Below are 22,260 nucleotides of genomic sequence, written 5' to 3'. Positions count from 1 at the left end.
GGGGGGCGCACTGCGGGCCCCCCCACCCCAGAGCACCCTGTCCCCATGTTGATGAGGACAGGACCTCTTCCCGACAACCCTTGCCATTGGTTGTCGGGGTCTGCGGGCGGAGGCTTATCGGAATCTGGGAGTCCCCTCAAATAAGGGGGCCCCCAGATACCGGCCCCCCACCCTAAGTGAATGGATATGGGGTACATCGTACCCCTATCCATTCACCTGGAGGCAAAAAGTAAAATTTAGTAAACACACAACACAAGGCTTTTTAAAATAATTTATTATTCTGCTCCGGATGCCCCCCCTGTCTTCGTTATTAGCTCAATTAGCAGGGGGGGCTTCTTCTTCCACTCTCCGGGGGTCTTCTGCTCTCCGGGGGTCTTCCGCTCTCCGGGGGTCTTCCGCTCTCCGGGGGTCTTCTCCGCTCTCCGGGGGGGGCTTCTCCGGACTCCGGGGGGCTTCTTCCATCTTCTCCCCTCTTCCGCTGTTGACTCGGCGAACCCCGGTTCTTCTGCAGCTCTCCGGTGCCTTCTTCTTCAGCGCTGGCTGCCTGCTATGTTTGTGTGTTAGCTCGATTTCAAACAGGCAGCCGGCGCGGTCTTCTGTGGCGTCAGGGTCTTCTGGTCTTCTCCCCTCTTCCGATGTTGCCTCGTCGCCTGTTGTCGCTGTAATGATGGAAGCGCGCCTTGCATCACATTTATATAGGCATCACCGTCCCATCATGCTCCGGCAGGTACCCACATGGTGGGTGCACGTGGGTACCTACCGGAGCATGATGGGACGGTGATGCCTATATAAATGTGATGCAAGGCGCGCTTCCATCATTACAGCGACAACAGGCGACGAGGCAACATCGGAAGAGGGGAGAAGACCAGAAGACCCTGACGCCACAGAAGACCGCGCCGGCTGCCTGTTTGAAATCGAGCTAACACACAAACATAGCAGGCAGCCAGCGCTAAAGAAGAAGGCACCGGAGAGCTGCAGAAGAACCGGGGTTCGCCGAGTCAACAGCGGAAGAGGGGAGAAGATGGAAGAAGCCCCCCGGAGTCCGGAGAAGCCCCCCCCGGAGAGCGGAGAAGACCCCCGGAGAGCGGAAGACCCCCGGAGAGCGGAAGACCCCCGGAGAGTGGAAGAAGAAGCCCCCCCTGCTAATTGAGCTAATAACGAAGACAGGGGGGGCATCCGGAGCAGAATAATAAATTATTTTAAAAAGCCTTGTGTTGTGTGTTTACTAAATTTTACTTTTTGCCTCCAGGTGAATGGATAGGGGTACGATGTACCCCATATCCATTCACTTAGGGTGGGGGGCCGGTATCTGGGGGCCCCCTTATTAAAGGGGACTCCCAGATTCCGATAAGTCCCCTCCCGCAGACCCCGACAACCAATGGCAAGGGTTGTCGGGAAGAGGTCCTGTCCTCATCAACATGGGGACAGGGTGCTCTGGGGTGGGGGGGCCCGCAGTGCGCCCCCCTGCCCCAGAGCACCCAACCCCCCCATGTTGAGGGCATGCGGCCTGGCACGGCTCAGGAGGGGGGGGGACGCTCGCTCGTCCCCACTCCCATTCCTGACCGGCCGGGTAGCGTGCTTTGGATACGGGTCTGGTATGGATTGTAGGGGGACCCCCTACGTCGAATTTTCGGCGGAGGGGGGTCTCCTTACAACCCATACCAGACCTAAGGGCCTGGTATGCTCCTGGGGGGGGAACCCATGCCGTTTTTTTCTTTGAAAATTGGCATGGAGTTCTCCCTCTCAGGAATGCATGCTGAGCGACGCTGACATTTTTTTTTATAATTATTTGTTTTCCCGGCGCGTCTTTTTTTTTCACCCGTCGCAACTTTAGTGTCCCGTCGAAATTCTCAAAGCCGACCGGCGTTAATTACGTTCGCGCGCTGCACGTCGGGAAAATGACGTCACACGCATGCGCAGTACGGCCGGCGCGGGAGCGCGCCTCATTTAAATTTTAAACGCCCCCAGGAGAGGAGGACCGCCTTACGACGGCGGCACTTAAGTTACACAGCGTGTAATTTCTACCTAAGTGCTTTGACGATCAGGCACTTAGGTAGAAATTTTAAGTCAGTGTAACTTAACTGCTGAAATTTAAGTTACGCAGACTTTTTGAGAATTTGGCCCAAGGAGACTGCTGCTAGGAAAAAACGTAAATATCAGCGAGATATGAAGGATTATGAAGATGACCTTGTGTTCAAATGGCAAAACAAATTAGAAGAATCTGGAACCACTTCTAATAGAAGCACTCCGGAACCAGAACCAAATACTAGTAACGGGGGAGGGACGATGCAGAATGGAGATACCGGTACAATCCAACAAGGGAATAACACCCCGAATCCAAAACCTAGAAAGAATGGATGGAAACCCTTTTGGAAAAACCGACACAACCAGAATTCTCAGAACGCACCTAGACCCTTTGTCCAAAATAACAATAGGGGAAGATCCCGGACGCCCCCGTGGAGAAATCAGACCTATCATACTGGAAATGGTGGCTATGAAAACCATAGACGTGATGATTATCATTACCAAACTGAGGGCAGGAGAGACTATGAAAATATGTACAATGTCCCTGTATATAATCATTATAACCATCTGAGAGGTGACGATGATAGGGGGGAGAACCCCGAGACATCATGAAAATTCCAGAACATGGAACCATCATGGCCCATACGGAAGAGATACTAGAAATGGGTCACCAAGACATTTTTTAGAACAGAGACGTCAAGAATCCCCGAGGCGTCAACAGGAATATGGGGTACAGAGACCGAGGAACCCCAGTCCGGGATACAGACCTGGGGAGATGAGGAACCACGATCCCAGGAACCAAGATCCCCAAAGGAATTGGGACAGGGAAAGAAGGAAAACAAGATCACCAGGAAGGAACCAAGACAATCGGTCTGGAAGAAACGAAGTTCGAGGAGAGGATGCAGGGCGGGAAGCAAGAAACAGAAGAAAAAGAGACTAATAGGAGAAGGTGTGATCAACATTAGCGGAGTAGAGCTTACTCAGGAAGAACTGAAGGTATTGGATAAAGGATTAAAGTTTGCCCCAAAGAAGAATTTCAACAAATTTGATGCCTATGTTGACATTAACAAATTTGCCAGAAGCTTACATATAAAAAAGTATATGTTGAGTAAACCAGGTGAAGGGGCGATGAGAAATATAAGTTCAGAAAATGATGTAGTACACAGTAATCTAAGGAACAAATCAGTCTGGAAACCACCAGTGAGCAATGAAGGACATATCGAAGCATTTAGACGATTGGTTTTAAAAGATTTACAAGAATTGAAGATCAAAAAGGTATATGACCCTGGAGATATTAAGAATGGAATCCGGAAACTTGAAGAAAGGAAAGATGTGGTGGTAAGACAAGCAGATAAGGGGGGTGCCATTGTCGTTCAGTCAAAGGTAGCTTACCAAAAAGAGATTGAACGACAATTGAGTGATGGCACCACTTATTTGAAACTCCCGGGCAACCCCATAGTCAGGTATAAGGATGATCTGGCTAGTTTAGTCAAAAGAGGAACTACTAAGGGACTTCTAACTAAAAAAGAAGGCAAATATTTACAACCAGTGGGGTGTAAGATTCCGGTCATATACACACTTCCCAAAGTGCACAAATCAAGAGAAAATCCCCCGGGAAGACCTATTGTCAACGGAATAAATTCCGTAGGGGCCAGGATTGGAGAATACATCGACTGGTTTCTACAACCCCTAGTAAAGAAGACGGAATCATATTTGCGTGACACAAAAACATCTGATACAACTACTAGACACCATTACATTGGAAGGGGATTCTGTATATATGGCTACGGCTGATGTTTCATCCCTATATACTATTATTAACCACAAGGAAGCGGTTCAAGCAACTAGTTGGGCACTGAATGATCTAAGTGACCTGAAGGATGAACAAAAAAAGTTCATCAAAAGCTGTCTAGAATATAGTCTGGACCACAACTACTTTTGGTACCAAAATTACTATTTTAAAAAAAATTGTGGGATTGCGATGGGCGCTAAATATGCACCCAGTGTGGCCAACTTATATATGGCCGAGTGGGAAGAGGAGGTCCTATACAACAGGAAACCAAAAGAATTGCTCTTAACCTCTTCCATACCGGGCAGTTATACACCCATCCATACCAGGCCTATTCTGGCACTTCTCTCCTACATGTACAAATCATAATTTTTTTGCTAGAAAATTACGCAGAACCCCCAAACATTATATATGTTTTTTTAGCAGACACCCTAGGGAATAAAACGACGGTCATTGAAACCTTTTATCTTGCACGGTATTTGCGCAATAATTTTTCAAACGCCTTTTTTTTGGAAAAAAATTGTTTCATGAATTAAAAAAATTAAAAAACAGTAAAGTTAGCCCAATTTTTTTGTAAAATAGGAAAGATGATGTTACACCGAGTAAATAGATACCTAACATGTCACGCTTTAAAATTGCGCACACTCATGGAATGGCGCCAAACTTCGGTACTTAAAAATCTCCATAGGCAACGATTTGAAAATTTTTACAGGTTACCAGTTTAGATTTACAGAGGAGATCTAGTGCTAGATATGTTGCTGGCACTCTAACGCACGCGGCGATACCTCACATGTGTGGTTTAAACGGCGTTTACATATGTCGGCGGGACTTGCGTGTGCGTTCGCTTCTGCGCGCAAGCTACCGGGGACAGGGGCGTTAAAAAAATAAATTTTATTTCTTTTTTTTTTTTTTATATATATTTATTTCTTTTTTTACACTTTTTTTTTTAATTTTTTTTTTTTTTGATCACTTTTATTCCTATTACAAGGAATGTAAACATCCCTTGTAATAGGAATGTGTGTGACAGGTACTCTTTATGGAGAGATGTGGGGTCAATAAGACCCCACATCTCTCCTCCAGGCTGGAAAGCATGAAATCGGTGAAAAAAATTCACCGATCTCATGCTTGCTGTTGCTTAGCAGCCGCAATCGCGGCTTTGTTTACTTACGGGGACCCGGGCGTGACGTCATCACATCGCGCCCGGGTCCTCCGACGGTCATAGAGATGACTGGTGACCATCTGGTCACCAGTCATCTCTATGCTTCCTGCGCGCGCCGGACGATTCGTTCTCCGGGCCCCCGATGGCACGGGAGAGCCCGGAGAAGCACCGGATGGCGGCGGGAGGGGGGGGATGTCCCCTCCCGCCGCCTGTAAGAACGATCTAGCGGCGGAACCGCCGCTATGATCGTTCTTACGTTGTGCAGAATCGCCGGCAGTTTAGAAGGATATCTGAATGATGCCTCTAGCTGCAGGCATCATTCAGATATCCCCCCACAAAGCCCAGGACGTCATATGACGTCCACTCAGAATGGCAGAGGTTCTTTGTGGACGTCATTTTACTATGGGCCGGTAGGGAAGTGGTTAATTAAAATATCATTGATGTATCGTTTATATATCTGGTCAGGAGATAGAGAAAAATTAACGGACTTTGGTTTTTATCTGAATACAAATAATAAGAATATCTCACTCTCCTGGGAAATTAGTGATGAGAAAATCAATTTCCTTGACCTAGAAATAATCAAAGAAGGACCGAAATTGATCACCCAAACACATTTTAAAATAGTGGATAGAAACAGCTACCTACCTCTAGATAGCTGCCACCATTCACCATGGCTGGACAATATACCGAAGGGACAGCTTTTAAGACTTAGAAGAAACTGTACTAAGAATGACACTTTTTTAAAACAAGCAGATTTTATTGGAAAGAGGTTCATAGAGAAAGGCTACCAACCAGATTTTATTGACAAGAAAATACATGATGTGATGGCCTTGGATCGAAATTCTCTTATCCAGGATTCTGTTAGAAAAAATACTTTTCCTGGGGGTGTACCTTTAATAATGGACTATAGTGTACAGCATAAACAAGTTGAAACCATCTGCAGGAAATATTGGCATATTGTAAAGGGTGATCGCCATTTGACAAGTATACTCCCAGAGAGACCTCTTTTTACATATAGAAGGGCACCTACCTTGAGAGATCTAATTGCGAAAAATGTTCTGGATCCTCCTGAAAAGAAATCTTTTTCCTTCTTCAATGAGAAAGGCTACTACCCCTGCAAGACTTGTTTCACTTGCAAACATACCAAAGAAAGTAAAAAGAAAAAAGAAACCTTCAAATCTTGTTTTACAGGTAGAGAGTATAAAATTAAAGACTTTATCTCATGTAGAACGGAAGGAGTGGTATACCTCTTGGAATGCCCTTGCCATATTCAGTATGTGGGGAGAACAAAACGACCGCTGTGGAAAAGATTACGTGAACACACGCAAAATATAATAAATGGTTTTCCAAAACACAGCCTATCTCGTCACTATGAGCAATGTCATAACAAAGACCCCTCCTCTTTAAAAGTATGGGGCATTGAGAAGTATAAACCCCATTGGAGGGGTGATAACAAAGTGAAAAAAATTAGCCAAGCTGAATCTCGATGGATCCATGAATTGTGTACTTTGACCCCCAATGGACACAACATAGAATTTGATCTGAACTGTTTTATTTCCAATTTTTAGATTTCATTCATGGTCCTTGCCACATTTTAGCATTGCCCTCTTATTCTAGAAATTTTAAGTAGTTTTAAGCAATTTTTAGTCTTTTTACTTCTTTTAATTACCTTGTTTTTATTACATAGACCTTTACAATTTTTATCGCATATTATCTGGGGTCTTATTTTCATGCATTTCCCTTATTAATTATGGGGAGAGTGGCACTTAGTTGTCAGCAAATTATTATCATTGATTGCATGTTTCCTCCACAGGAGGGGGCTAGAGCATGCTTTATCCCACAGATATATATTTTTTTTTTTGCTTTGCTTCTTGCATTATGAGCAATACCACCTTCCACCACAAGAGGGAGCAAAACGGACTTGTATTGTTGATATTAATAATAGTATTATGAACCTTGCATCTTGATCCTAACTATGTCAGTACTCTAACTTGATGTGAAAAAATCTGTTTTGAAGCTTGGAATGTTGGTTGGCGTTTGTGAAAGTGTCTGCAGCTGCACAAAATTAGCACCAATCATAGCCCCTTTATAAGTCACCATTCACCTACGGCACTCCTTACCTACGATTAAGTGGCGTAGTTCAGCCACGCAACGCGTCAGGTGTTTGGAGAAGTGCCGTCGGTGACGTTATTTCCGCTCGCGGCCGAGAGCGGAGATTAGCTGTCTGTCATTTCGTTTGTCTGTGAACCGTTTGCTGTTGCTGCTGGTGTTCAATGATTTTAACTGTAAGTGATACTATGTGTTATTAAATGTTATTCCTACCTACTACACTATGGAGTTTTGCCTTATGCTTTATTGAGAGCGGCTGGGACCTTATGTGATGAAAATTACCTGGGCTGCCCTGGATCCAGAGCTATCCCCTGCTGACCTTCATATTACCTAAAGGCTCTAATTAGCCTTTCATGAGGTGAGAGGCTAGTATTTACCTTCTGATTCTGCACTACTACACGGAATGGATCGTGCATTGGATTGCAGCATCATCCTCTAACCTAGCACTATTGCACTTTTGGGAATTTTTGCATCAAGCACTTTATTATTTATTCCACGTTCACTGTGATACAATTATCCTGTTTTTTGCATGGGAATTTTTTTCGGGACACTTTGATTATTGGAACATTATTTATTTATTTGGCACATTTAATTAGTGCACCTAACTGGAACATTATTTATTTATTATATATTTATATATTTTTAGGCACAGACTTTATAGTGCACGTACTGTCATTTGGGTTCACCATTTTACTACGTTTATTTGTGGTTGCATGGATTCACTCTTACAGATGCAATTATCCACATTTTGCTTCATCATATATGATTGTGTATGAACTCAAGACTTTGAGTCATAAATATTGTTTGGATCTCATTATCTTCACCCAATCCCTCCTTCACATCATAGTCATTGATGTGAGAGGAGTTTATAGAGGAATTTGGAGTGGAACACATTTTTTTGGACATTATCACACGTTGCTGTGCATTTTTTTTTTTTTTTTGCCTATTATTATAGTATTATAGTGCACGTACTGTCATTTGGGTTCACCCTTTTACTACGTATATTTGTGGTTACATGGATTCACTCATACAAATGCAATTATCCACATTTTGCTTCATCTTATATGATTGTGTATGAACTCTAGACATTGAGTCATAAATATTGTTTGGATCTCATTATCTTCACACATCCCCTCCTTCACATCTTAAGTCATTGATGCGAGAGGATTATAAAGAGGAATTTGGAGTGGAACACATTTTTTTGGACATTATCACACGTTGCTGTGCGTTTCTTGTCTATTTTATTTATTTATTTACTGCAAGCGCCACTACACCCCCTCTTTCTTATATGCTGATTGGTGCGTGAGCACTTTCATGTAGTGGCTGCTGCATATATTTGTTTATTTATTTATACACTTTGTTTATTAGTTAGGTTACCCTAGGTTAGTTGTGGTTTCGCGCATTGGTTCCCCCCCTTTTATATATTAAAAAATATGATTCTCAATTTATTTTAAGATATTTTAATTTATTTATTTTTTAAGAAAAAGTACTGTATACAACATTTTTAAGTATGTTTTTGCTATAAACAACCAAGTGATTACTCTAATACAGAATACATTTATAAGTACATTTGGTTAAAAAAAAACTCCCAGTTATGCCTGATTAACCTAATGAAGTCAAACATGTTTCTATATATAAACCATTCTCCACTAAATCACTGCCCAGTAAGCATTAGCAATTGTATTTTATATGCAAATAAGCCAGACTAATGCATAACATGAAACTGGCAATTTACAAAAATACCCCTTACATCTACCTAAAGATTACTGACCTTGAAAGTATATTTGCGACTGATGTTATCTGATGGCTGAACAGGAGAAATCCGAAAGCTTAACAAGGGGATGCTTCCCAAAATCACTTCTTCTTTTTCATCTAAATATGAAAAATGCAGAGTAAAAGGTGATATATAAATGAAAAAGAAATATTACAGTAGACGCCATAGGATAACCTTAACAACAACCTTATCAATTGGATGTAAACATAAAAGACAGAAAGTATAGTAAACAGGAAGAAAAAAGTAGCTTCTCATTTACAAAATGGTAGCAAAACATCTCCTTTATCGATGTTCAATTATAACAATGTATTAATTATAAAGTTCTAATGTCTTGTTAAAAACCTCAGTCTTTAAACGACAATTTGTTTTGTGAGTATTCATATCTATATATATATATATATATATATATATATATATATATATATATATATATACTGTATATAGATAGATAGATAAGTTAATGATACGATTTAATATGTAAACTCAACCAATGCTACCATTTGTTGCAATCATTTTTTGTTAATTGTACCAACGTTCATATTTTCAAAAATCAATAAACAAATTTGACAAGGAAAAATGCAGCTGATCATGAATTATTTGGTGAAAAAAGGCACAAACATTTGTTTGAAACAGTACTGGAGGGTGTTGTAAAGAGTGATCAACTCTGCAGTTAGAGAACATGGGAGGTTAACATGTGTCAAAACAAAACACTGGTTATACATCTGATATAAACCGCTTTCACTGCCGAAGGATTCTTCAGACTGCTGTGCTGTTAAATGATCATACAAAAGTAAAAAATGTCTCTTGGAGTTAATGTCAGCACCTTTACGCATGCATACATAAATAGGCATTTGTAAATTCACCAGAACACACAAAACAATACAGCACTGATTAATTATTTAAACCCCCGCTTCCTCTGTGTCTGAATATACAGTAGGTGAAATGTGACCAAGTAGCAGATGGGGCAGAGCATCTGTCCAAACAATAAAAAATCATTTTCCACTAACTTGCTAGGCAGATGTTAAAACTGAGCCAGTCGCTACATATACCTTTGTAATAGAAGAGGCAACGATCAACAAGGACGAACCAGCGTTTGTTCCACTGCTTTACTCCAGAACTGGCCTGCAGACAACAGAGACAGGAACAATCAAAAAGAAAGGAACAAAAGTCATGTACTTTGATAATACAGTTCACAAATAAGAAATACATTACAGAGGTCAGAGCACAGAGCTGGCATCATACAACACACATGGAATACATTCTTTGGGTACGAGTCAAAGAACAATATAGGAATGGTAGCAATACAGATGATGCTGGAACTACAGTATCGTTTTTATGCAAGCACTCTAAAACTGCAAAAAAAAACTAAAAAAAATGCAGCGCTGTGTGATACTGAATAGTGTCATAAACAATGAAAATCAATATTGCTAAAAAATTTACCCTAACTATGAACATAAAAAAAAAAAATTGTAACAAGCAAGCTCAAAGTGAAAGAAATTTTGTAGTATCCCTTAATATCAAGTGTCCAAAAAAATGTTTTTTCTTCCAAGTTTCATCATTCCACAGAGACAAAAGTGCAAAATTTAGGTATTATACGTATTACTGTCCAAAAAGTGAGGGAGGGAGGGGCCAGGATAGTGAAGGAGCTCAGATACAGGCTTGATTGTACAAGCTCCTGACACATACAAGTTTGGAAGTCGTTTGGAGAGGAATCCTATGCTTAAAGTGGATGTAACTCACATCAATTATAAAGTACTGCCATAGTGCTGAACTATAAGGATATACATGCCTCCTGCATGTATCCTTACCTGTCAAACGTGTCCTGTTTAGCAGTTAGAATCCCCCCAAAACAGCACATTCAGTGGGTGGGTCTGTTACCGGCGCTTTGTGGGCGGAGTCATGATGTCAGCAGACTCTCTGCCCACCTCTACACTCCCCTTGGCCAGAGCGTGCACAGGAGAGGCAAAGCGCGTTCTTGGTAAAAACAGAGGGCGCTCACGGCCCCCTGTCATTTCTGTACACACAATCTTCAGTGACAGTCGGGGATGATCGGTGCGACGTGGGGTCAGCTGTGAGCACCGATAACCCCCTGCATGGCTTTTCATCATCTGCTTCTCTCCCTCCCGCGGCTTTCACCTGAAAAGCCATGCAGGGGGGATCGGTGCTCACAACTGACCCCCCCCCATCGCACCATCATCCCTGCCTGTCCTCAGTGTCTTCCTCTAGCGATGTGTCCTCCTCTGCCCCCACCCCCCCGTCCCTCTCCGTGTGTCCACATCCCCCACGCTGTGTCTTCTTCCTCGTCCGCCCCCCCCTCGTCCTGATCTGTATGTTCACATCCATGTGTGTTCATATCCCCCCCTCCTTGTGTTTACATTTTCTGTGTCTTCCGCCGGCTTCCCTCCCCTCTCTCTCCTCTCCCGAGGGCTGCGAGGAGGGGGCGGGGTGGGCGGATAGATATGTCAGGATGGAGAGCGGAGAAAGGAACTGGTATGTCAATTACCAGCCCCTTTCTTTTCTGAACGGGACACAGAGCGTTTGTTACTGATCGCTGTGTGTCCTGTGATAACTGAGCAGAGTAACCTGTGTTTTACTTTGCTTCAGTTTATGAATGGAGGGGAGCCGCTGTCTTCTCTCCATTCATCTTCTGTGCAGAGAAAAGGACTGGGGAATCTGTGTCCTCTGCCCCTTTCTCTGTTTCAAATGGGAGATGCCTGTTTAGACCCCTGACATGTCACCAACGCCCCCAACAGGGCTGATAAAAAAATAAAAAATAAAAATAAAAAAAAAAGATAAAAAAATGAAATTTAAAAAAAAAACAACTGACACCACAACCGTCCCCCCATACCGACACTGACACGACCACTAACCGACTGACCACCGACACCGACCACTACCCCACTGACACTGACCACTACCCCACTGACATTGTCCACTGACACTGACCACTACCCCACTGACATTGTCCACTGACACCGACCACTACCCCACTGACATTGTCCACGGACACCGACTACTACCTCACTGACATCATCCACTGACAGCGACCACTACCCCACTGACACCGACCGCTACCCCACTGACATCGTTCACTGACACCGACCACTACCCCACTGACATCGTCCACTGACACCGACCACTACCCCACTGACATCGTCCACTGACACCGACCACTACCCCACTGACATCGTCCCCTGACACCGACTACTACCTCACTGACATCATCCACTGACACTGACCACTACCCCACTGACATCGTCCACTGACACGACCACTACCCCACTGACATCGTCCACTGACACCGACCACTACCCCTCTGACCACTGCCCTACTGACACCGACCACTACCCCATCCCCCACCCCCTTTCCCAAAAGTACTGTGAACATTTAAAAAAAAAAAAAACACTCTCCCATCAATAGTACAAAAAAAAATTGTAAAAAAAAAAAAAAAAATTAAAAAATATAATCTTAAAAATGTATATAAAAAAAATCCACTGGTCCCAAAAAACCTTTTGAAAAAAATATATTAAATCGTAAAATAAAAAAATTATCTGACACTGTCCACTATCCTGACATCATCCTGCACGTACTACCCACCACTGTACACTCCGCATTCCTGTGATTCGCACTGCATTGCTGTTCAGATCACATGCGATGTCTGTGCGATGCGATTCCAGCCATACAAACTGTATGGCTGAAATGGCATCACATTCGGACCAAACACGCACAGGACCCTTTTTTTGGTCCGCACCAGAATCGCATGGGTGTTCACACCTATGCGATCCGATTCATGTCCAAACTGTCAGTTTGCAGTGTGATATGCGAGCTGAAATGGGGGTGTCATTACCATTGTATGACACTCCCCAGCAGTTCACATATGGCAGTGTGAACTGCCGTGCGAGTCGGGTGCAATGTGGGAACCCACAGTGGACTCGCAGGGTTCCCGAATCGCACCAGTGTGAACCAAGCCTCAAAGCATACAGCCTACAAATGTCACTTGACTGCTCCCACCAAGGCTTGGTTCACACTGGTGCGATTTGGGAACCCTGCAAATCCACTGTGGGTTCCCACATCGCACCCGACTCGCACGGAAGTTCACACTGCCATATGCGAACTGCTGGGGAGTGTCATACAATGGTAATGACACCCCCATTTCAGCTCGCATATCGCACTGCGAACTGATAGGACATGAATTGGATTACATGGGTGCGATTTCAACCATGCAGTTTGTATGGCTGAAATCGCATCGCACAGACATCGCATGTGATCTGAACAGCAGTGCGGTGCAAATCACTTGCGATCTCGCACAGCGCACTAATGTAAACCAGCCCTAAGTTCATTCAGCCTTACTGGATGTAAGTATAAAAAGTGAGAAATCCACCCCTCCCCCACACGACACATCCTGGTAATATAGGAATGTTGCATATGTGATCAGGTGACCTCAGACACATACTTTAATATAACAATAATAAAACGATTATCACTCAAGCTCGGACTAAATACATCTCCCCTAATCACTTGTCTATGTATATTCTGATGGCTGTTCACTGCAGCATTTCCTCATCACACTGAACTGTGGATCACACCCCACATTATGAAAACATTTAGTCAAAACACAGGAAAGGCAGCCAATCCTGAGGGAGCTGGAGGGGAGAGCTGGAGGGAGAGCTGGAGGGGAGAGGAGAGGAGAAGAGGGGAGGGGAGGGTGATGTAAATTGTGAACTTTTTTTTGTGAACTCTAGGCTAGTGCACGAGATATGTAAATAACCTGTCACGCGAAGCAAGGGGGCGGTAAGGACTTTGGTTTTTAGCTGCAAGTCTTTTCATTTTCACTGAACAAGGATTGCTCAGAGCAGGATTAACTCTGTGTGGCAAGACTGGGCACAGATGATAGGAAATCTTATTCTCTACATTGTGACATCAAAAAAATAAATAAATTTTTTGGGGTTTACATCCACTTTAATGCTTTTTATAGTTTGGTGCACTGGAAGCACCTAAAATGTGTGCGTACCCCGATGTTATGTTTTCTAAATACATTTTTAAACTAGCGAGAATGCACTATCCAGCCTCTTTCTCGTTTTAAAATTGAGGACAACTTCTCTGGATTTTCCTGTGGAATCCTGCTGAAACAGATTTACTTAGAGCCCAGGAGTGGTTCAACTGCTACGATGCACCTCATACTCATTCACCTAGGGTGGGGGGCCGTGATCTGGGGGCCCCATTATTAAAGGGGGCTCCCGGATTCCGATAAGCTCCCCGTCCACAGACCCCAACAACCAACGGCCAGGGTTGTCGGGAAGAGGCCCTGTCCTCAACAACATGGGGACAGGGTGCTTTGGGGCAGGGGTGGGCCGCAGGGGGGGGCTCGCTTGTCCCCACCCCCTTTACTGACCGGCCGGGCTGCGTGCTCGGATAAGGGTCTAGTATGGATTTTGGGGGGGACCCCACACCGTTTTTTTGGCATACGACCAAAAGACCCAAGGGCGTGGAATGCTCTTAGAGGGGGAACCCATGCCGTTTTTTTATTTGAAATTTGGCGTGGAGTTCCCCCTCAAGATACATACCAAACGCAGCTGACACAGTGCACTGCGATTACCTGTGGTTATGTGCCGATAGCTGCAAAACCGCAGTGTGTGAAGGGTGTCATAGGAAAGCATTGTGTGCTTCTAGCTGCAGTAAAATCCGCCGCTGAAAGCACCATTCTATCCGTCCGTGTGAAAGGGGCCTTATTTATACTCTAAAATTGCAAGTTAGGGTGATTGTAAACCTTCACCTTGTAAAACAACCTATTGAGTTTACAATTTAATTAAAAGGCAAACATTTGTGTATTAGGTACAAATTGATCACATTCCCTCTGTTCTCAGCTGCATAAGAGCTGGGAGAGGAGGAGCAGCAGCACACTGAGTTTCCCAGTGATTAGTTTTGCAGAGGTGGGGTGTGTCAGGATAAGTCTGATTATTGAAGGAGAGCAGACCGAGTTCCCTGCACAGCTAGAGAACTGACCACGGTGTGCTCTCAAGCCTAGCGTGTCAGTTTTTAATAGGAAAGCAGAGGGATTAACAGGAACCCCCCGGAAATTCACACAAAGGAAGCAATACAAAGAGAACAGGAGACTTCTTCATACAAGTACATTGTACAACATGCACATCAGGAATATGAAATGCTGGAGTAATAAACGCTTTGAATATTGTGCTAGCATTCATACTTCCAAATCTATGTTACCATTTTTTTTATCTATAGTTTACATTATCTGTATGTATACTCGGAGCGGCGACACAGATCCCCAAGCTATTATCTGTCTAATCCAGATGTGGCAAGTGTCTTTGCAACCAAGGGAGGCCTAGAATGATGGAACTGATGGGTTTACAATGCAAAAATCTGAAGTGCAAAAAGGGGTACTGGATGTGAATAGGACCTACAAACAGGGTGAAACTATCAACCTCAGAAACTTACAGGGGAATTGGCAGGGAGACCAAAAACAGGATTTTTAAAACAGCTTACCTGTAAAATCCTTTTCTTGGAGTACACCTCGGGACAGAGCCATTCTTTACATATTGGGTTAAGGGTCACCAGCGATGATTGGACACTGGCACAACCAATTGAAGACATTTCCCCTCCCATCAGGAAAGTACCTCAGTTTTGTAGCAAGCAATAAGGTTCCCATAAGAAGGGGGGACCTCTGTGTCCTGTGGTATACTCCAAGAAAAGGATTTTACAGGTAAGCTGTTTTAAAAATCATGTTTCCTTTATCGTACACCACGGGACACAGAGCCATTCTTTACATAATGGGACGTCCTAGAGCAATGCTCAATGAAAAGTGGGAGACACAGATCAAGCAGGCCGCTATGGACAAGAAGCCCTATACTGCTGCCCGCAGCACATTTCGCCCAAAAGTGGCCTCCTCATGTCCTTTCACATCTATTTGATAGAATTTGGAAAATGTATGGATTGAAGACCAAGTTGCAGCTTTACAGATCTGAGCCAACAAAGCCTGGTGATGCTTGCCCATGAAGCACTTATTGCCCTGGTAGAGCGCGCCTTAACAGAAAAAGGAGGAGTCCTGTTCTTTAAACCATAGGCTTAAATAATTGTTTGTCGAATCCACCTGAAGATAGTGAATCTTGATACTGCTTGTCCCTTCTTGGGACCATCTGGCAAAATAAACAAAACATCTGTTTCGCGTATCTGAGCGGTTGCCTGCAAATACACCTTTACTGCTCTCACTACATCTAGAGAGTGCAATAACTTTTCCTCCGCTATCCGCGGATCCGGAAAAAAGAAGGCAGAATAATGTCTTGATTTAAGCCGACACCACCTTAGGTAAAAAGTAGGGTTGTCCCGATACCGATACTAGTATCGGTATCGGGACCGATACCAAGCATTTGTACTTGTACTCGGGCAAATGCTCCCGATGCTTCACCCGATACTTGTACTGTTGGCGGTGATCAGTGCGTGGGTAAGTTACAAGCACCGATCACCGCTGATTTTAAAGCAGCTGAAAGCCGCCGTGTATCCCGTGTATGCCGCCGTGTATCCCGCCGTGTATCCCATGTATCCCGCCGTTTTTCTCTCCCCTTCCGTGCTCTTCCTCCACCCCCTGGAAATGTCAGGATGGAGAGCGGAAAATCCGGCTCCTTACTGCTCCGAATGGACAGAGTCAGTAATTACTGACTCTGTCCATTCACATAACTGAAACATTGTAACCTGTGTTTACAAATGTTTCAGTTTATGAATAAAGAGAAGATACTGCCTTCACTCCATTCATTTTCAGCACAGCTGATGCTGCTGAGAAAGGGACAGGGGAACATGTGTTCCTAGTCCCTTTCCCTGTCTCAAAGGGGAGATGTCAGAGGTCTGTTAAGACCCCTGATATCTCACCAAAGCCCCCCCAATAGGGCTGAAAAAATTTATAAAAAAATAAAGAATACAAAAACAAAAGAATAAAAAAAATTATTGTAGAATTTTTTTTTTAAAAAGAAAGCATTATAAATGCATGGGTAAGGAACCCCTTGACCTCAGAAGAGATGGGTTTTAATCTTTCTCCTGAAGGCCAAGTGGTCCGACTCCAGTCGGATGGTGGTTGGTAGTGCATTCCACAGGCGATGTGCCGCTGTCACATGAGATTAAAAAAAAGTATCGGTATTCGGTATCGGCGAGTACTTGGAAAAAAAGTATCGGTACTTGTATTCGGTCTTAAAAAAGTGGTATCGGGACAACCCTAGAAAAAGGAAAGATGGGGTCGTAGTACAATTTTGTCTTTGTGACAAATTAAATAAGGCTCTTTGCAAGAAAGAGCTGCTAATTCAGATACTCTTCTAGCAGAAGAGATAGCAATCAAAAAGGCAAATTTCCTGCTTAAAAGGATCAGCGGAATCTGGCGAATAGGTTCAAAAGGTTGCCTTTGCAACACTGACAATACCAAATTCCAATCCCATGGGTACAAGGGAGACTTAACTGGCGGATTTATCCGCAGTACCCCCTGAATGAAAGCTTGAACTAGGGAATGAGATGCCAGCGTTCTTTGAAAGAAGACTGATAGAGCCGATATTTGACCCTTAATGGTACTAAGGGCTAATTTCATATCCACTCCTAACTGGCAAAAGGCAAGAATCCTACTTATGTCATACTTCTGAGGATTCCATTTCTTGGTTTCACACCAGGAAACATATGCCTTCCAGACTCTATAGTAGATAAGCCTGGAGGCTGGCTTTCTAGCAGTAATGAGTGTAGAAAGAACTGGACCCGATATCCCTTGTTTCTTCAAAATGTGGGTCTCAGCAGCCAGACCGTCAAATTTTGTAAGGAAGGATGGAACACTGGACACTGCGACAGCAGGTCGTGACGAAGTGGAAGCTTCCAAGGTCTTCCTACCGCCATCTTTATGATTTTGGCGTACCAGGGCCTAATGGGCCAGTTTGGGGCCACTAGGATTACAAAAAAAAATTTCCTTCTTGATCCTGCAAAGTAGCCTATTTAAGAGAGCGATCAGAGGAAATGCATAGATCGGTGAGAACTGATTCCAAGGAATTATTAGAGCATCCGCAGGCTAGAGGATCTCTTGTCCTGGATACAAAGTTGTCCAACTTCCTGTTGAACCTGGAAGCTAGCAGGTTTACATCTGGGGTCCCCCATCTCTGGCATATTACCTGAAAGATATCGGGGTGGAGAGACCACTCTCCTGGTGACAGCTGCTGGCGACTCAGATAGTCCGCTTGCCAGTTTTCTACTCCCAAAATGAAGATTGCAGAGAGACAAGGAACATGATCTTCTGCCCATGCCAAAATCCGATTCACCTCCTTCTGAGCACCCTGACTGTGGGTGCCTCCTTGGTGATTGATGTAAGCTACTGCAGTAGCATTGTCAGATTGAATCCGAACTGGGTGGACCTGTAACCTGTGTGTCCAGGTTCTAAGGGCCAAGTATACTGCCTGCATCTCCAGTATGTTGATGGACAGGCTCATTTTGGTCTTTGCCCAGGTTCCCTGGGCTGAAGTTTCTTCTAATGCTGCTCCCCAGCCCATTAGGCTGGCATCCGTAGACACCCCCTTCCAGGTGACTGGGAGATAGGATTTTCCTTTCCGCAAATTCTTGTTTTTTAACCACCAACTGAAGCTTTGGCACACCTGTGAAGACAGGCGCATGGGTAAATCCAGAGCTTAGATCTTTCTGTTCCAGGCGGCTAAAATACTGCCTTGAAGTAGTCTCAAATGAAACTGGGCGTAAGGGACAGCCTAGAAAGAGACTACCATCTTCCCTATGTGGTGGAAAGTTTGAACTTCATATTTTATACCAGTGCAAAAGATGAATGTATGTTTTACTATGACAGGGCCACACTTGAACTGTAGAAGGCATCTCCTGTCGTGGGAATCAGTAAAAGGTGTCAGGTATTAATTAAATGAGCTAAATCATCCTTTTGTCTTGAAAGGAAGCTCTGATAGTTTGAAAGGCCCCATCACAGTAGGGGCCCTTAGCATGCTAATGGAGCAAATGGTCAAACCACGCATCAAAGGAACGTTTGACATACCCTAGACTGATAGGTTTTTTAGATTAGTGCATGCTAGAAACATTTTTAGGAGGCTTGGAAGGCAACCAATCAGGATTCGGATGGAACTCGGAACCAATGAATATCTAAGTTTGAGATTCAACCAATCCGCTCGTAAGGCCATTTTACACCAATAGCATCCTAAGGATTTTGAATCCTGGAGGGAGGGGGGCAGAGGAGGGCAAGGGAGCATAAAGGTCAGAGAGAAAGCTCTGAGAGCTCTCTCTTTTCCTGAAGATGATGAGCTGCCTAGACATGGTGATGTAACATCATGGTGACGTATCCTCTCTCCTTCATCCTCTCCCCCCCGCGCTCTCTCTCTCTCTCTTCCTAAGCTTAATCTCTGTAACTTTTCCTTTCCTATGAATTGTCTTGAGATACTGATGTATTCATTTCAGCCATCTTACTGTTTGTATAATTGTGTGCCTGGGATATCATCTTGGTTTTGAAGGTGGTATCAGTTATGTTACGAGTTGTAAATATGGGATTAATACAAGTGTCTTCTCTGTATCAATAAATGTAATAATTTTTCTCTTTTTCGCAGCGCTATTCTTTGTTTTAATTTTTATATAGACAAAAAGGTTTTTATAGCTTATTTTAATTATTTACGTACGATATTAATATTTCTCTGATTATTAATTATGTACGTGCGTTATTAATTATTCTATGACAAATGGTGCCCCGTGTGAAAGGAGGGTTTAGAGTTTGGATAGATATGATTTCTGGTATGGTAGAGAGAGCTGGGGTAAGAGTTTTTTGTTTTAACCCGTCTGAAAGCCTAACAACAAACTAACTTTTCAGAACTTAACCTTTTCTTTTTGTCTATGCGAATGTGTTTATGAGACTGATTTTGAATAATGTAGATATATATAGAATGAAAGTGCGGCGTACCAATGTTAAGTATGGCTGTCGTTCCCGTGTCGAAATTAGAGAAAGTTGCGTGGTTTGCGTGGGTCGTCCGTGAATGGGGCTGGACGTCATTTACGTTCACGTTGAAACCAATGGCGTCCTTGCGGCGTACTTTGGAGCAATGCACACTGGGAAATTCCACAGACTGCGCATGCGCCGTTCAGCAAAAACGTCAATCACATCGGGTCACAGTAGATTTACAAGAAAAACATGTCCCCCTGATCCAAATTTGAATTAGGCGGGCTTGCGCCAGCCGATTTGCGCTACGCTGCCGCAACTTACGGAGCTAGTGCTTTGAGAATACAGCGCTTGCCCGTCTGGGTTGCAGAGGCGTAGCGTAGAGCGGATACGTTTCCAGATTCAATTACACCGCTGACTGTGAATATGGCCCAGTGTGCCTCTAGGCAGTTGAAGCTTTGAATGAGATTAGGCCAATCTTTGTGAGTGAAACACACCTATGCTTTTGTAAATAAACAGTGGGGCGATGGCGCCGCTATAATGATTAATATTCAATAAGGTGTGGGTGTAGTGGTTATTAAACCTATGTGACTCAGTTGGTGAACCTACACCAATAGTTGGTGTCCAAGAAACCTCCACGTTAGTAGGAGAAATAGATGAATGAATAAAGTCAGGACCCTGTGCAGGCCAGCAAAGAGAAGTGACTTGTGATAAAAAAAACATTTAAAATTAGAAATAAAGCAGTTCAAATCAATATCCAGGTTGAGGCCTCTAGGAACTAGAGACCCCAACCTGTGTATCCAACGGGTCTCATTTTGTGAGACCTGGATCTTTTTGTTGCCCCCCGCCAGTGGTCTTTAATAATGTCAACCCCATAGAACGTGAGGCAGGATGGATCCTTATGATGTTTTTCCTCAAAATGTCTAGAGAGACTATGTTTTGGGAATCCATTACGTATGTTTTGGATGTGCTCACGTGTTCTTACACGTAAGGGTCTGGTGGTACGGCCCACATACTGGAGTCGGCAGCGGCACTCTATGACGTAGGTCACATGGGTGCTATTACAAGTAATACGTTATTTTATCTGGAATTCTCTATTGGGTACATGGGACTTGAATGTTGTTTTTCTCCGAGACTGGGGTTTATTTGTTTTGCACGGTAGGTATCTCTGGCATCTGTAGAATCCTTCAAGTTCTGATAAAGGCCAAATGCATGGTAGGTGCTTGATGAAGCTTTTTCTTGTTGAGCAAAGCTCCCCTATCCATCTCACGAATGTTAATTTTCAGTTTTGTCAGCACCTATGCTTTTGGGATGCGTTTCCACTGGTGCAACTCCAATGTGGCCTGATTCAGGGTGCAATTTTGAAATGCAGCTGTAGTGCGACTGTGGTGTGGCTTTGAATGCGTTTTTAATCCAGAAGTCGCATCAAAATGGTGCAGGTACCTTTATCGGTCGCTGCAGCATTGAGCCACATAGATTGGAATGGGTGCTATTGAAATCAATGGGCTGCGAGTTGTAATGCGACTTTGGGGTCCAAAGTCGCATGGCAAATCGCATCAGTAGAAACGGAGACTAAATCACACTGAATTATCTGGATGTATGTGAATCTATTCCTCTGTTTAAACAAATAACTGGGGATTGTAAGCGGTGTAATTGAATCTGGAAACACTGGCTATATTGTAACTGCTAAAAAAAAAATCATAGTATAATTAGGTGTTCGTCAGTTAAAATTACCTCCTTTAGTACAAGCCATCATAGGGTCTAATCATGCTTAACGCTTGGGAAGCCCTGTGGTACAGTAAGCATTTCTTTTAGAATACTTTGGAAAGTCTGCGGGGAGGTTGAACCGTTTGGTTTGGAAAATCTCCGGGCTAATTTTTTGAAGGACTATAATCAGTACATGGATTGTTCTGGCAAGTAGTAAAAAAAAAATCGGTAAAGGTGGCAGGTGCAAGCCCTGTCAACCCAATCATGTCAAAGTGTAGCTAGCTTTGGAATAAGCGCCCTATAAGGGTTGCGGGATCAGCTCAAAGTCCGTCGTCCGTAAAAAGATGGGAAATCAAATCGCTTCAAAACGGAATTCTGACCGTGGGGAACCTTACCACTTGACTCCGAGAGAAGAAATGATAGATAAATATGGACCTTGGGTTGTGAAATATATAAATGATGGGAATCGCTAGACTGGAAACGGTATTTTCAAGAGAAATGCGAGATGCTTGGAGGGCAGGGATGGTGGGATAACAGAACTGATGAGGTGAGTATTTTTAATAGGGAATCCACATTTAAAGGGAAGTGATAAACAAAGGTTATGGGTTTAAGTAGGATATAGAACATGTGGATCTGTGTAAGGTCTTGAGGTCATATTTGACCTAGCTAAATGTGTTGTGCGGAAATGTGTGAGATCCATGGATTGTGAGGTTGTGTGTGATGGCATGAGGATTTGTTTTGTGTTGGTTAAGGTTTAAAAATTGGGAATGGTGTTCTATAGTTCAGAG

At 43.6% G+C, this 22,260-nt stretch overlaps 1 protein-coding gene across 5 annotated transcripts in view; it reads right to left on the bottom strand.

The window, feature by feature from the left end:
- The window catches only part of PLEKHA6 (pleckstrin homology domain containing A6), a 1,721,986-nt gene that overhangs the window by 1,279,942 nt on the left and 419,784 nt on the right, over positions 1-22,260 (bottom strand). For all 5 annotated transcript variants that reach the window (XM_040339539.1, XM_040339538.1, XM_040339541.1 and 2 more), the window contains exons 4-5: positions 9,906-9,978; positions 8,854-8,954 (exon numbers count right to left, since the gene is read on the bottom strand). In XM_040339539.1, the coding sequence (XP_040195473.1) occupies positions 8,854-8,954; positions 9,906-9,978 (174 nt within the window). The remainder of the gene's footprint in view (positions 1-8,853; positions 8,955-9,905; positions 9,979-22,260) is intronic.

This window comes from Rana temporaria, chromosome 2, assembly GCF_905171775.1.
Source record: "Rana temporaria chromosome 2, aRanTem1.1, whole genome shotgun sequence".
NCBI classification, from domain to species: Eukaryota; Metazoa; Chordata; class Amphibia; order Anura; family Ranidae; genus Rana; species Rana temporaria.
The sequence above is the reverse complement of the archived record's forward strand: the minus strand, read 5'-3'. Positions and strand labels throughout refer to the sequence as shown.